The following is a 17,053-nucleotide window of genomic DNA, read 5'->3' as shown; positions in this document are numbered from 1 at the left end:
GGAGAGGAGGAGGTGATGGGCAGGTGAGGAGACGAGGTAAGAAGCCAAAGTGAGGAATTGAAGAGGGAAGGGGAGAAAAGTTACCGGCAGTTCTTGTGCTGTAGTTTTCTCTGACTTTTAATACTGTAAAAGGACTACATGGGATAAAGTTTGTCAAATATGTTCAGGAAAGTTTCCTTAATCAATACGAGAGAGTGTGCAATACTTGATCCTCCTATTAGGCATCAAGACGAGGCAGGTGACAAGTTTATGCATCTAGTGATCTTAATCCCATTAGTTTCAAGGTAATCATGGTAAAGGATAGGTCTGGTCCTCGATTCTAAATTGGAGAAAGGCCAATTTTGATGGTATCAGAAAGGATCTGGCAAGTGTGGATTGGGACAGGCTGTTTTCTGGCAAAGGTGAACTTGGTAAGTGGGAGGTCTTCCAAAGTGAAATTTTGAGAGCCTGAAGCCTGTATGTGCTTGTCAGAACCAAAGGCAAGGATAACAGGCTTATGGGACCTTGGTTTTCGAGAGATATTGAAGTAAGAGAAAAAAGGAGGTGCATAGGAACAAATGAGGTACTTGAGGAGTATAAGAAATGCAAGCAAACGCTTAAGAAAGAAATCAGAAGGCATGAGGTTGCCCGGGCAGAAAAGGTGAAGGAGAGCCCTCAGGGCCTCATCAGATATGTTAAGAGCCCATCTCAGCCATGTTTCTCTCTGCCTTTTTCTGTGATTCTATGTTGGAAAAATCAATGTTCACTGTAATTGATTTGATAATTTGACACAGTGGGAGCAGGCCTCACTGCCTCTTGCCCTCAGCCAGCTTTGTGATCCTGATGAGGTGCCCAGCAGAGGTTAGTCATTCCCTGAAGATCCTATCCATTCCAGTAGCTTAGCAGAAACTGTTTTTAACTTGTGGTAAAACTAACCAACAGATGGATGTATTGCAGTCGACATAACATTTGAAGCTCTGCAGCCAGTGCAGAATGTGCTGGGTGCTTACGCTACCTTGTACCTTCAATTAGTTTAAAAACGTATGCCATTGGGATCAAAACAAATTGTATTTCTATTTGTCCAGAAGCAAAAAACATCAAGGAGGTTCACAGTATATTTTTATTTGTTACTATTCCTAATGCAAAGCCACTTAAGGAAATAATCAGACGACCAGAAGCCTGCTCAGAGAGGCTTTAAGGAGCATTTTCAGCAAGGAAGCAGAGGAGCTTAGGAAGGAATTCCAGTTTTAGAGGGTTGACACCTACCGAGATCAGCAGTGGAGTGATTAAATTTGGGTTTGGATCTTAACTGCGTTTTACAGGAGCACCATTGAGAGCGTTCTGACAAGTTGCATCTCCATCTGGTCTGGGGGCAGCCGAGCATCGGACTGGAAGTCCCTACAAAGGACTGTGAGAATGGCCGAGAGGATCATAGGGGTCTCCCTACCGTCCGTCGGGGATATTTATCAGGAGCGCTGTGTACGCAGGGCCCTTAGTATTATCAAGGATCCCACCCGTCCATCCAGCATCCTCTTTGACTTTCTACCATCAGGCAGGAGACTCCAATGCACAAAGACGAGAACGGTCAGGATGGGAAACAGTTTCTTCCCTCAGGCCATCAGGATTCTGAACTCCCTGTCGCATGGCATTCGAAGTGTCACTGATTAATTTGTTCTGTACCCGACAATATTTAATTTATGCACTTTTACTTTGTTTATTCATGTATAATTCATCTGTAGATTTTATCCTTGTTACTGTGTGTTATTTGTATGTTATGTGTACTATTGTGCTTTACACCCTGGTTCGGAGAACCGTCTTGTCTGACAGTGAACATGTATATAGTTAAATGACTTGAGTGCTGATAGACAAAATTTTAAGGCTCAGGAGACAACAGGGACAGTGAGAGAATAATTGCATCATCACCATAGAGTATTGCTCCTGGAGCGTTTCTGACGCTGGGTAAAATGTTTTTGGCTTGTATTCCAGGTCTCTGAAGCACCAGAACCAGTTAACGGGACAAGCACGGAATCGAAGAAGGAGAGTGTTCCAGCTCAGAAGACCCCGCAATCATCTCCACGGCCCGAGTCCGACAGTATCCAGGTCAGCAAGGCACAAGACACAGCGGCGGTACAAATGGAAGGCATTTTGTGTCGAAAGCATGAATGGGAATCACACAACAAGAAAGCCAGCAGCAGGTACGAGACCGGTAATGGTAAAACTAGCTGGAGTGTGCATAGATCAAACTGAAATGTTGGATGTCCATTGTATCGAGCAATGACAATGAAACCTATGCAGCAGAGTTTTTAAAGCGGAAAGGCTATTGCACTGGGGCAGTTCCACTTTCTTGACCTCGGAAGTCCAAGTCATAACTGGGATACTTGGTTGCAATGGATGACTGTGACTTCTTCTATGCTTTGTCCTTCACTGTCTGTTGTGTATTTAATATTTCAGTAATATTGTAAGTATATTGTTTGATTAAGCATTCTTGTTCATTTAGATAATTTATTGTGGATTGTATGTAAAAGTATGTGAATGGCATACGTCATCACGCCACCACATCATAAGCAAGTGCCTCACTAAAAGTAAAAACAGAACTAAGATGTGCATTCTCAACACTTTTTTTTAAGCTTTCAATTAGTTTTATGTTTTGGAATTACAAAACATAACTGCTGTGCTCGGAAAGAAGTTTTTATAGTCCGTTGTTGTGTTCCCAGTACATTTACCCCATTTCCCTCCTCTTAACCTTTCCATTCTCGCTTCCTACCCTCAGGTCCACTGAAACTTTTACTTTTCCCTTCTTTCAGTCTAATACTATTCGTAATATCCTTTGTAATCCATGGTTGAGCCCTCTTTCCCAATTTATATTTGTGCCAGATCGGAATGAGTAATGCTTATGATTGTAGATTCTTTAATAGCTTGTCCACCGTCAGCCTATTCAGCAAATTTCTCATATCTGTAGTAGTCAATTGCACCTTGCAGCCTTGGTGCTTACTTCGTTCAGGTTCAACACCGGTGCCCCCCAGGGCTGTGTGCTGATCCCACTGCTGTGTACTCTGCTCACTCACAAATACATCGCCAAACTCCCAAGCCATCGCGTTATCAAGTTCACTAATGACTCGACAGAAGTGAGGTTCATCACCATCAGTGATGAGACGGCCTACAGAGAGAGAGAGAGGAGGTGGAAGAGCTCAAGGCCCAGTGCCAGGCAAATAACCTCTTCCGTAATGTCAGCAAGGCAAAGGAGATGGTTGACGTCTTCAGGAGAACTTGCACCACTCTCAGCCCCCTTTACATCTGCGGCACAACAGTGGGAACTCCCACATAACTCTCCATTTTTCTATTATTCAAGTGCCTATCTAAGTTTCCTACATGCCCCTAAGGTATCTTCCCTTACCGCCACCCCAGCAGGGCATTCCATGCACCCATCATTTAAAAAAATTCTACCTCTGACCACTCTCCCCCCACCCAATTCTTTCCTCCAGTCACGTTGGAATTATATTGTTGATTATCTCTTGTTGCATCTTACCTAATCGGAGTGGTTACTTTCACATAAAGCTGAAACTGCTTGGAGACTAAGCGCGGGTGTTGACGCTGTAATGCGTTCCACAAGTAACGAAGCTCCAGAGTCGAAGAAAGTACATTCGATCCTTTATTGAGAAACCAGCAAAGATGAACGATCTTGTAGCAATAAAACTAATGAAACTAAGACTAGAGATATAACGAAATAAGCAACCTGAGCATTTTCAAACAGTCTTAAGTTTTTAAACGTATCTAAGTGATAAGCAGTCAACAAAAAGAGATCATTCCCACCCAACCCCTCCCCCAGACTTACTCCCTACTCTAACCAGACCAAGAAACTGAACTAAAGACGAAGTGTGAATATGTAACTATACTCTACACTTCTACCAGGCCCCAACCCACGTGACAAATTACCCATAAATAAAAACGCAACACAAAATACAATCCAGGCAGAGAAGCATGGCTCCTACACTAATTTACAATAAGCTCTCTTCTAATTGGTTCCTCAAATTTAAAAAGTAATATCACATATGCATTCCAAAAGTTCCTCCTTTGCAGTATATCATAGTCATGGAAAGGTACAGCACAGAAGCAGGCCTTTCAGCCCATCTAGTCCATGCTGAACATTTCTAAACTGCCTACTCCCATTGACCTGCACTGGGACCATAGTCCTCCATACCCCTCCCATCCATGTACCTGTCCAAACTTCTCTCATGTGTCGAAATCAAGCTAGCATGCACTACTTCTGCTGGCAGCTCATTCCACACTCTCACCACCCTCTGAGTGAAGAAGTTCCCCTCATGTTCCTCTTAAACTTTTTACCTTTCACCCTTAACCCTTGTTGTCCCACCCAACCTCAGCGGCAAAAGAACATAAGAAATGGGAATCATAAGAAATCTCCTCTCAGTCTTCTACATTCCAAGGAATGCAGTCCTAACCTATTCAATCTCACCTTATAACTCAGGTCCTCCAGTCCCGGCAAAACATCCTTGTAAATTTTCTCTGCACTCTTTCAAGCTTGTTTACGTCTTTCCTGTAGGTAAGGTGACAGGAACTGCACGCTGTAGGCTTCACCAACATCTCATGCAACTTCAACATAACGTCCCATCTGCTGTACTCGATACCCTGATTTATGAAGGGCAATGTGCAAAAGCTTTCCTAATGACCCTATCTACCCGTGACGCCACCTTCAATGAATGATGGAGCTGTATTGGTTCAGTTTGATCAATCGATTTGTGGATTATAATCACCCACTTGCTCCATAATGATGGCTTCTCCAATTTCATGTTTAATTCCACCCTCTACATCTCTGCTGCTCTTTGGCGGCTCTTTGACCTTTTCTGCCTCCTGGTTCCCAGCTCCACCCATACAGATCTCATGTTGTGATGTTCCGAGCCACTTCAAAGTTCGAAGTGCATTTATTATCAAAACATGTATACACAATACAACCTTGAGATTTGTCTCCTTACAGGCAGCCACAAAACAAAGAACCTCAAAAGAAGCCACCATTTTAACAAAAAGACCCCACCATTTGACGCAAAGGTTGGGGGTGTTGTGGATAGTGTTGGAGGGCTGTCAGAGCTTACAGCGGGACATTGATAGGATGCAAAACTGGGCTGAGAAGTGGCAGATGGAGTTCAACCCAGATACGTGTGAGGTGGTTCATTTTGGTAGGTCAAATATGATGGCAGAGTATGGTATTAATGGTAAGACTCTTGGCAGTGTGGAGGATCAGAGGGATCTTGGAGTCCGAGTCCACAGGACACTCAAAGCAGCTGAGCAGGTTGACTCTGTGGTTAAGAAGGCATACGGTGTATTGGCCTTCATCAATCGTGGAATTGAATTTAGGAGCCGAGAGGTAATGTTGCAGCTATATAGGACCCTGGTCAGACCCCACTTGGAGTACTGTGCTCAGTTCTGGTGACCTCACTACGGGAAGGACGTGGAAATTATAGAAAGAGTGCAGAGGAGATTTACAAGGATGTTGCCTGGATTGGGGAGCATGCCTTATGAGAATAGGTTGAGTGAACTCGGCCTTTTCCCCTTGGAGCGACCGAGGATGAGAGGTGACCTGATAGAGGTGTATAAGATGATGAGAGGCATTGATCGTGTGGATAGTCAGAGGCTTTTTCCCAGGGCTGAAATGGTTGCCACAAGAGGACACAGGTTTAAGGTGCTGGGGAGTAGGTACAGAAGAGATGTCGGGGGTAAATTTTTTTACTCAGAGAGTGGTGAGTGCGTGGAATGGGCTTCCGGCAACGGTGGTGGAGGCGGATATAATAGAGTCTTTTAAGAGACTTTTAGCTAGGTACGTGGCACTTAGAAACATAGAGGGCTATCGGTAAGCCTAGAAAACTCTGTGGGCTGAAGGGCCTGTATTGTGCTGTAGGTTTTCTGTGTTTCTAGTTCTATTTTAACAAAAAGACCATCAATGCACAGAGAGAGAAAGAGAGAGAAATTGTGCCAACAGCAAAAGCAAGCAACTAGTTTCAGAACTGGAGTTTTTATGAAAGATGCAAAGCCGGGCATCACTGCAGCTGGCACATGCGCCAGCCGCAGTCTGTTCCAAAGCAGAGTAAATGTTACGAGACCACGGATGTCAAGCCCAAGTAACACTGCAGTGAGAGCCGAGCAAACATCGCGCAATAGTGAGAAGTACCAGCCCATCCCTCGCCTCCAGTCCCGATACCCTGACCCTTTCGAACTGGCCCGGCGCTTAAATTGGCCAAACAGTGGGTCATTCCTCACCCTCAGACCCCGCAGCTACTTTCCTCGTTCTCTATGCAGGAGTTTCTCCTTCCGTTTCCGGTGCACGGTCAGCAGCACGTTCCAAGGCGATAGTCAGCGGGTATGCAGAGCATCTGAACTCATTCCCTCGCAATTGCAACAGATAAGGACCACTCCAAATCGATTTGCGTATGGCGCCGTCAAGCTAACTCTGCTGCACTGTTCTCTACCTCAGGTCGTGGCAGAATGTGTACTGTGTCCTGAGGAACAGGAGCCTTGGCTTTTACAAAGACTCCAAGAATGCCAACAGTGGTATTCCGTACCATGGAGAGGTTCCAGTCAGCCTGACAGATGCCATCTGCGAGGTGGCACACGATTATAAGAAAAGGAAATGCGTCTTCAAACTTAGGTAAGGGTCGTACCTGATATCAGTTGTTTCCCTTGTACAGTCCTCCCCTCTCTTAGTATTGCACCGCAGAACTCTATTATATAACTAAAGCCCATAAGTACTGAGTACCGTGCACTAGTACATTACAGATCAGATTTGCACCAATCTTGCACTCAGTATCGGTGAGAGCAAAGAGCTGATTGTGGACTTCAGAACGGCTAGGACGAGGGAACACACACCAATCTTCATAGAGGGATCGGAAGTGGAGAGAGTGAGCAAGTTGAAGTTCCTGGGTGTCAACTTCTCTGAGGACCTCACCTGGTCCCAACATGTCGACGCAGCTGCAAAGAAGGCAGGACGGCGGCCGTATTTCATTAGGAGTTTGAGGAGATTTGGTTTGTCACCTAAAACACTCAAACTTCTGCAGATTTACTGTGGAGAGCGTTCTGACTGGCTGCATCACCGCCTGGTATGGTGGGGGGTGGGGGTCGGGGGGCTGCTGCACAGGACTGAAGTAAGCTAGTTAGTTCCATCATGGACACCAGCCTCCGTAGCGTCCAAGACATCTTCAAGGAGCGGTGCCTCAAAAAGGCGGCGCCCATCATTAAGGACCCCCATCACCCAGGACAGGCCCCCTTCTCACTGTTACCATCAGGAAGGAGGTACAGGAGCCTGAAAGCACACACTCAGTGATTCAGGAACAGCTTCATCCCCTCTGCCATCCGATTTCTGGATGGACATTGAACCCACAAACACTTCCTCACTACTTTTTTTATTTCTGTTTTTGAGCTACTTATTTAATTTAACTATTTGATACACTTACTGTAATTCACTTTTTTTTCTTGTATTATCATGTATTGCATTGTACTGCTGCTACAAAGTTAACAAATTTCACACCATGCGCTGGTGATATTAAACCTGATTCTGATTCTGATCTAGTCATGACCTCACCTTGATAGAACACAAAACTGTTCAAACATTACAGCCTCACACTGGTCAGAAGGACGGGTGTTTTCCAGTAAAATAGTGGTGTGATCTATTGCAGCAGGTTCTACGGGGTCAACCAAAGGTGTTGTTATCCTTTTTAAGTGTTTTTTTTTTATGATCACAACACCCTGCTGGACATCAAGAACTTAAAAGTACCGGTCTACCCCATCAGCGAGTTGCTCATTGGCGGAGAAAGTGAAGGAGCTGGACTTGGTGTAGGGCTGCTGCCTGCGTCAAGGAGGAGTGTGCGAAAGCGGTGGGGTGCCTAACAGCCAGTGATTATCTTAGCAACACACATCAAAGTTGCTGGTGAACGCAGCAGGCCAGGCAGCATCTCTAGGAAGAGGTACGGTCGACGTTTCAGGCTGAGACCCTTCGTCAGGACTAACGTGATTATCTTAATCACTTTTCGTATGATCGCAAGACCCTCTCGGACATTGTTAATGTACAGTAGAATGCTGCAAGTCCGATTTGCTGATTTATTGGCGGGGGGGGGTGGCGCTGCGTAGCCTCGGCCATAATAAGGACTAGCCTCAAGCCGCGGGGTCACCTGTTTACAGCTGCCCAGGAGAGAGGTGTCAGAGTCGGGGCGCTCCACAGGAGGCGGTTTGGCCTGTCGTCGAAACCAAAGCTGGTGCTGCCCCCCGGTGTTCGCTCGGCAGAAGGCAAGCTGTATTGTTTTCGACTGCAGACTGCTGCAATGTTCATGGACTCGGGGATTTGAGCTATATATTTTTTGTGTTTGACTGCATTTTACTGATGTGCTTGCTATCTATATGAACTTTGTGATGTGTGTGTGTGACTGTTGGTGTCATGTTCTGCATCTTGGCCCCGGAGCAACACTGTTTCATTTGGCTGTATTCATGTCTGGTTGAATGACAACTGAACTTCATCTTGACTCGGATGGAGACGGTTTGGCTCGTCGTTACTCCACGAGAATGATCCAATTAATCTTTCAGCCCTGTAAATGTTTTCCTCTCCCACATGCTGACTTAATTCCTCCTTTAAAGCTGTGTGACTGAATCTACTTTGGCTACCCCTTCAAGCAACATGTTCCCAATCACAACAGCTTGCTCTGTAAACCACCTCTCCTCTGCCCTTCTCTAATGCTTCTGTCGAATTTCTGTGGGTCTCTTGACACTCATGACATTGGAAATAGCTCCTCTTTAATCTTGTCGTTTGTCTTCAGGGTATTGAATGTATTAAATATCCAAATTCTTCTTCACCGTGCCTCATCCCTGACGCACTCCGGTAAATCTTCTCGCCCCCTTTGCAGTGGTCTGGATTGTACAAAATGTTCCAGTTGGGGCCTAAACCACCAAAGTTTGTAAAGTATTTTTTGAAAAAGCTTATTATAGTTATTATGTTCTGAAATTATAGAAAAGTAGAATGCCTGCAATGCTAAGGGAGGTTGTTCGACCCATATATATGTTCACCCCTTATTCTTATATAATTCCTTACTTTATATCTGTGCTATTAGTCCTTGCCTCTTCACTTACAAGAACATTTTTTGTTTTGCGTTTGGGCCCTTAGCTCCTGAGTGGAGCACAGGTCATCCATGACCTCCCGTCTCCATCATCCTCTGAAGTCGATGGTATGGTTGGAGTTTATCGGTGCTTCTGCAGTCCATTGCATCCACTACACAAGGAATTGGACCGCTTCACCAGGGCCCTGTTGGCCGGCCGGCCTTCCCCATCCCCACCTCTCACGAAGGGGACATGGGGGTCGGACTTAGAGAGGCACTTCGGAGAACAACCTCCCGTCATTCACTGTCCCCAGTTCCATGTTCCTCTTTGTCTCGTCACCTCTGTCCAGATCCGTACTTGTAGATCTTTCCTCCAATGCCTTCACGCACTTCCTATAATGAGTCCAGGATTGAAATATATTACTCCACCAGCGGCTGGATCAGCTTTGTTTCATGGAAATTAAGGGAGAAGGTACAGAAACCTGAAGGCACGCACTCAGTGATTCAGGAACAGCTTCTTCCCCTCTGCCGTCTGTTTTCTGAATGGACATGAACACTACCTCACTACTTTTTTTAAAGATTTCTGTTTTTACACCACTTACTTTAACTATTGTAGATACATACAGATACTTACGATAACTCAGTTCTTTTCTCTGTATTTATCACGCACTGCTGTCCCGAAGTTAACAAATTTCACGACACACGCCGGTGACTCTGATTCCAAGGAACAATGTCCTAACCTATTCAATCATTCTAATCTTGAACCCCGATCTTTCGGTTGCTGGCGCCGTAAAGCATTGCGTTAACTGCTTCGTTACCCTGATGAACACCGACAACAAATAATAATGATTCTATAATAATAATATACACATACATAAGCACTGTAATTCAGTTTTATTATTATGTATTGCTATATACCGCTGCCGCAAAACAACAAATTTCATGATATTATCCCAGTGATATTAAACCTGATTCTGACTTCCCTGCTTTTATATTCGTTGCTTCTGTTGAATTGTGAACTATATCACTTCATATTTCTCCCTATTGGCTTTGTGTCTGCTCATTCAGCCTGCCTCTTTATTATCTCCCAGCAATTTATCCCCGTCCTCTTCAAGCTTCGCAGTGCAAGTTTCAAGTTTATTGTCATTCAAGCGTGTACATGTATACCCCCAAACGAAACAGTGTTCCTCCGGGCCAAGGTGCACAGCACACATAACCCGCACACAACACAAAGCGTAATATTACCACAGACAAGAGAAAATCTGCAGATGCTGGAAATCCGAGCAACGCTCATCTATGGAAAAGAGTACAGTCGATGTTTCGGGCTAAAACCCTTCAGCAGGATTATCACAGCTCCACCTTGGGCACAAGCCCCCCCCCCAGCATCCGGGACATCTTCGAGGAGCAATGCCTTTAGAAGGTAGCATCTATATAAAGGACCCCAACCACCCAGGTCATGCCCTCTTCTCATTGCTACCATCAAGAAGGAGGTACAGGAGCCTGAAGGCACACACTCAACGATTCAGGAACAGCTTCTTCCCCTCTGCCGTCCGATTTCTGAATGGATATTGAACCCATGATCTACTTCACTACCTTATTTCTATTTTTGCACTACTTACTTAATTTAGGTATTGAATTTGTATATATATGCTTATTGTAATTCACAGTATATATCATTAGCTTAATTAACAAAGTGAGTTGAAAGCCATGTTTTATAGTATTCAATGTCCCATACATGACACAATTTTCCCTAAGCAAACTTGTACTGTCTAGCTTCAATTATTCCATTTTCCTCCTTTCAACTATTAATCCTGTTCCAGATCATGTTGCCAAAGGTTGTCGCAGTTTACCTGGCGTTTCCATGATTCTATGTTTTCTACGTTTCTAAACTGGTTGGCTACAGTCGCTGGGCTTATCCTTCCTTTTCATTCACCGCTCTACAGCCCTCTGGCACCACCCTCCTGTCCAAAGAGCATTGAAAGACTGTGGTCAGTTACCACCCACCCACCCCTTAAAATTCTCAGATGTCTTTTATCCAGTTTTGGTGACTTACCTACTTTTAAGTTCAGCCAACATTTTTTTTTATGCATCTGTTTGTTTAATTTTTAATATATGCAGTGTCTCAGCTATCTCCCCCTTGACTGGGAATGGCCCTCTTCCCCGGTAAAGGCAGAAGCAAGTTACTAATTTCATACCTTCGTCCTGCCCTGGCATCCATGTACGAGTCACCTTTTTGTCATTCAGTGCTCCGCTCTCCACGGACTGCCGTTGGTAGTGTTCATAGAACACTTTCGGATTCCCAGAGATACTTGCTGCCCGTTACTCCACTGGCGTTTCGGGCAGCAATGAAGATCCTCCATCTCTGTCTGTATAGAAGAGTTCTTCATTGCTGTTTCCACAACAATTTTGTTTTACCAGTCAGGGTTGTTAGCCCTGAGCTGAACCCCCGAACCTTGAGGACCAGTGGACTGCTGTTAATCTAGTCTCTACCCTTTGGCCTGTTGGGCACACGTGACCCTACCAGGAGCTAAAGCATAAAGCTCTGACTCCTGCCAACATAGTTCTCCGGGTCACTGAGGCACGCAAGCTTCCAATCCCACGATTAAGGCTGTGGTCCTCTCGGGGAGGTCTTCTTGGCAGTTAATCTTTTCTCGTACATTTTTTGTGACGCTCTTCGTTCCACATCCCCTTCAATTCTTTTCTAATCCGTTTTGTTTTTGTCAGTATTTAAAATCTGACATTTCTCATAAGGAGCAACGCACACAAAACGCTGGAGGAACTCAGCAGGCCAGGCAGCATCCGTGGGGAAAGAAGTACAGTGGACGTTTCAGGCTGAGACCCTTTGGCAGGACTTTTTTTTTGTCTCAGATGTTCCTGAACCATTTCTTCATTCAAGGCACCTCATTCTTCTTCGATAGCTTCAAAGTTCAAAGTAAATTTATTATCAAAGTCCATATTTCATATCACCATATAACAAACCCTGAGATTTGTTTTCTTGTGGGCATACTCAGTAAATCCAGGAAACGTAACAGAATCAATGGAAGACCATCCTGCCTGTCAACCCACTTTACTCCTGGCCAGGCCCACTCATTGTACTGAAATTAACTGTCAATTAACTGCTTAAGGTTAAATAATTGATGGTTAAATCTCCTGAGAGGAAAATATCAGAAAATACCTTAACACTGCCCTCGGCGATGATGGGCCGATTTCTCTTCACAGTAGGCCATGTTCCTCCTCTTGTCTGTAGAACACTCAGATTCCCGTGAGGTTGGCAACTAATTATTCCTCTTAGACCATAAGATATAGGAGCAGAATTAGGCCATTTGGCCCATTGATTCTCTTCCGCCATTCCATCATGGCTGATTTATTATCCCTCTCAACCCCATTCTCCTGCCTTCCTCCCTCTCCCCACAACCTTTGACACCCTTACGTATCAAGAATCTATTAATCTCGTCTTTAAATGTACCCAATGATTTGGCCTCCATAGTGGTCCGTGGCAGTGAATTCCACAGGTTCCCGAATCCTCTTGATCCGTTGTCATTGGCCTTGTCCCATTTAATCATTTAAGGTTAATTATTTAACAGTTAAGTGTCATGAGGGGGAACGGGATCACGAAATAGTAATGAGATAATGAAATCTGGACTTGCCAAGCTGTTGCTGTCCTTGATGTTAAACTCCAAGTAAGCTGAAATGCAGTGTCAGAATCAGAATTAGGTTTAATATTGCTGGCGTATGTCGTGAAATTTGCTGTCTTTGTGGCAGCAGTACAATGCAGTGCATAGTAATAGAGGAAAACATGAATTACAGTAAGTACACATATAGTTAAATAAGCTGTGCAAAAATAGAAATATAAAAGCAGTGAGGTAGTGTTCATGGGTTCAATGTCCATTCAGAAATCGGATGGCAGAGGGAAAGAAGCTGTTCCTGAATCGTTGAGTGTGTGTCTTCAGGCTCCTGTACCTCCTCGCTGATGGTAGCAATGAGAAGAGGGCACGTCCTGGGTGATGGGGGTCCTTAATGATGGACGCTGCCTTTCTGAGGCATCGCTCCTTGAAGATGTCCTGGATACTACGGAGGCTGGTGCCCATGATGGAACTGACTGAGTTTACAACTCTCTGCAGCTTACTTTGATCCTGTGCTGTAGCCTCTCCTCCCACAATACCAGACGGTGATACAGCCAGTCAGAATGCTCTCCACGCTACACCTGTAGAAATTTGCGACATACCATATCTCCTCAGACTCCGACTGAAATATAGCCACTGTTGTGCAACTTCTTTGTAGCTGCACCTATATGTTGGGTCCAGGTCAGATCCTCCGGGCGGGGGCTGAAAGTTTGATCAAGTTGAATGGAAACACGGTAACTGAATAAAATTATTTTCCATCACAGACTCAGTGAAGGAAAGGAGTTCCTGTTCCAGGCCAAGGATGAGGTAAGTGACGGCCACTTGGCATCTGATCAAAACTCTGGCAGGGAACCGTCGGGCACTGAGGAGTGCAGTAGAACACAGGGATCCGGGAATGCAGATCCATAATTCCTTGAAGGTGGCATCGCAGGAATATCAGGTCACAAAGGGAGCTTTTTAGTACATTCAGTACAGGAGTCAGGATGTTACATTGAAGTTGTATAAGATGTTGGTGACGTCTAATTTGAAGCATTGTGTGAAGTTCTGCTCACCTACCTATAAGGAAGATATCAGTATGAAAGAGTACAGAGGAAATTTACAAGGATGTTGCTGGGTCTTGAGGACCTGAGTTATAGGGAGAGATTTAATAGGTTGTAGTCACTGGAGTGTAGAACGAGGGGAGGTTTAATAGATGTATTCAAAGCTGTGAGGGGTAGTGATAGGGTAAATGCAAGCCGGCTTTTTCTACTGAGGTTGGGTGAGACTAGAACTAGAAGTTGTGGGTGAAGGGTGAAAGGGGAACATGAGGGGGAACTTCTTCACTCGGAGGGTGGGGCAAACATGGAACGAGCTGCCAGCGGAAGTGGGTTCGACTTTTACATTTAAGAGAAATCTCGACATGTGTGCTAACGGGAGAGTTGTGGTTCTGGTGCAGGTTGATGGGACGAGGCAGAATACAGCGCGGGCTAGATGGGCCGAAGGGCCTGTTTCTGTGCTGTAGTACTCCCTGACTTAACCTGGGGTCTGCTGAATGCACAGCAATGCTGGAGGGTGGTGGGCAGCTCAGCCTTGTCACCTTGCCTGCAGATGCACCAGGAAAGCTGAAGGTTAAGGTTGGGTGGGTCAGTAGATTAAGCGTTCTCGATCCAGGGCACAAATTGCGTGTATGAGCATGGAAGAACTGCCTTTTGGCTGTAGATGGAATTGGGGTGAAACTAATCAGTATTTAGCATGATTTGAGATTCTGATGTGAATTTTCTTTCTTTCACTTCCCTTGAATGAAAAAAAATATATATATATAAAAACAGCAAGCTGGCACTAGAATTGTACATGATGCAACTCTTCCCAGGGCTTGGGCACTGCCATTGTACATAGAAGCCTTTAAAGAAAGAGAGATTAGCTTTTTTAAAGATCCACTTTATTTTGTCGTGTGCATGTCAAAGAACACACTGAAAGGCATCATTTGCTTCAGGTCAAGTTGGTGAGGATTGTGCTGGGCAGCCGGGAAGTGTGTCAAGGCTTCCGGTGGTAACGTAGAAGATTCGAGTACAGGAGCAGGGAGGTACTACTGCAGTTGTACAAGGCCTTGGTGAGACCACACCTGGAGTATTGTGTGCAGTTTTGGTCCCCTAATCTGAGGAAAGACATCCTTGCCATAGAGGGAGTACAAAGAAGGTTCACCAGATTGATTCCTGGGATGGCAGGACTTTCATATGAAGAAAGACTGGATGAACTGGGCTTGTACTCGTTGGAATTTAGAAGATTGAGGGGGGATCTTATTGAAACGTATAAGATCCTAAAGGGATTGGACAGGCTAGATGCAGGAAGATTGTTCCCGATGTTGGGGAAGTCCAGAATGAGGGGTCACAGTTTGAGGATAAAGGGGAAGCCTTTTAGGACCGAGATGAGGAAAAACTTCTTCACACAGAGAGTGGTGAATCTGTGGAATTCTCTGCCACAGGAAACAGTTGAGGCCAGTTCATTGGCTATATTTAAAAGGAAGTTAGATATGGCCCTTGTGGCTAAAGGGATCAGGGGGTATGGAGAGAAAGCAGATACAGGGTTCTGAGTTGGATGATCAGCCATGATCATACTGAATGGCGGTGCAGGCTCGAAGGGCCGAATGGCCAACTCCTGCACCTATTTTCTAGGTTTCTATAGCATGCCCGCAGCTCACTAATCCTCCTGCGGGGAGAGTTCTCAGGGAAACCGCACACAGTCACGGGGGGGGGGGAACGTAGAAACTCCTTACGAGCAGAGGCAGGAATTGAACCGCAGTTGATGATCACTAGCGCTGTAAGAGCGTTATTCTACCGCGACACCCCTTTGCTACGGCTGTACAGTCAACAAGTTGCAGTCAGTACCCCAGAGCAATCGGGGACAAGTTTTGATGCCCCGCCGGGGCCTGAATCTCCTGGTTCTTGCGATAAGTTCTAAAGATCAGCAAACCCGCCGCTGCCTGTAAGGAGTTTTGTACGTTCTCACCATGACCGTGTGGGTTACCTCCCACAGACCAAAGACGTCCCGGTTGGTAGGTTAATTGCTATTGCTCATTGTAAATTGTCTCATGATTAGGATAGGGTTGAATCGGGACGGGGGGGTGCGCGGTTTGCTGGGCAGCACGGCTCGAAGGCCTGCAAGGAATTATGGATCTTGTTAAATAGTAAATTGCTTTGCATGGTGAATTGGCTCGCCTACATCAAATCACTGGTAGCCAGTGAATTAATCAGATTTGGTGCTTCTAACTGGCAATTGGATCTCCTGTCACGCGGGCATTTGACCTCTCCTCACCCTTACTGAGGAGTCGGGGAGGATCGCAGTAGGGGAGGGTACGACTGGCTGTGTTTACTCACAAGGCTGTGCTTTGCAGGCGGAAATGAGCAGCTGGATCGATGTGGTCAGCAGGTCAATCTCCTCCAGTCAAGAGGACCGGCACCCCGTCACCCCCCAGGGCCTGACCCGCGCCATGACAATGCCCCCCATCCTGCCCAACAGCGGCGAGACCGTCACTCTGCGGAGGGACAAGGACAGCAAGGAGAAAGACCGGGAGAAGAGGTTCAGCTTCTTCAAGAAGAAATAGGCAGAGACTCCAAAAAAGCTATATTAAAAGAAGAGTTCAAGTCACCACACCGTTCCACACTTCGCACGTCATTCCAGTCGATTCCAGCTTGTTTCTCTGAATGACTCTATGCCTGGCGTTCCCGGGGAATGTGGAGAGGGTGGGTGGGGGTGGGAGGGGAGGGCGGGAGTTTTGGAATTTAGTAAATCGATGCTTTTCTTTCAGGGAGTGAAACAAAAATGCCAATACTTCTGGACTGGTCAGCAGCACTGATTCATGAAACACTAAGTACTGTTCTTGGTTTACCGGAACGTAGTCAAAGAAAAGAGAACCCAAGCGTGTAACGGGATGTGTTTCCTGCGGAATAATGTGATCCTAGCGACAAGTAATGGGTATCTGGTTGTGGGTTTTTTATTTTCCGTAGGGCCATATGGCGACGAGGTTTATATGATGTTGAAAGGCTGATGGGTCTCTAAAATGAAGCTTGTAATTCAACATGTCCCTTCTTATTTCCCACTTCCCCCTCCCCAATCTAAGCCAGAGTGGTCACTGTCTACCTGAACGTGTACAAAAAAGGCCAGGTTGGAAATGCGTATTCCACAAGCAGCCATCGGACATGTTATCCCAGTTGGTGCCATCTCATTTTTATCTCTAAACCCCCCCCCCCCCCACAAACCTGCTTTTATCTTCGCTCTCCCGCAGTTTTCCCCTTCCTTGCTCTTTAACCAGACTGTAGGGAGTGTGGAGTGAGCAAACAAGCCATTAAATAAAGGGGCCACATGCAGCGTTGGGATATCTGCTTATTT

The 17,053-nt window shown here is 45.5% G+C and overlaps 1 protein-coding gene across 9 annotated transcripts in view; it reads left to right on the top strand.

Annotated features, from left to right (window-relative positions):
• Positions 1-16,403, top strand: part of LOC134339548 (spectrin beta chain, non-erythrocytic 1-like) — a 509,093-nt gene extending 492,690 nt beyond the window's left edge. For all 9 annotated transcript variants that reach the window (XM_063036164.1, XM_063036163.1, XM_063036170.1 and 6 more), the window contains 4 exons: positions 1,966-2,174; positions 6,461-6,634; positions 13,453-13,495; positions 16,059-16,403. In XM_063036164.1, coding sequence (XP_062892234.1) covers positions 1,966-2,174; positions 6,461-6,634; positions 13,453-13,495; positions 16,059-16,268 — 636 coding nt within the window. In that variant the 3' untranslated portion in view covers positions 16,269-16,403. The remainder of the gene's footprint in view (positions 1-1,965; positions 2,175-6,460; positions 6,635-13,452; positions 13,496-16,058) is intronic.
• Positions 16,404-17,053: the final 650 nt, after the last annotated feature.

This window comes from Mobula hypostoma, chromosome 30, assembly GCF_963921235.1.
Source record: "Mobula hypostoma chromosome 30, sMobHyp1.1, whole genome shotgun sequence".
In the NCBI taxonomy this organism is placed as follows: domain Eukaryota; kingdom Metazoa; phylum Chordata; class Chondrichthyes; order Myliobatiformes; family Myliobatidae; genus Mobula; species Mobula hypostoma.
The sequence above is the reverse complement of the archived record's forward strand: the minus strand, read 5'-3'. Positions and strand labels throughout refer to the sequence as shown.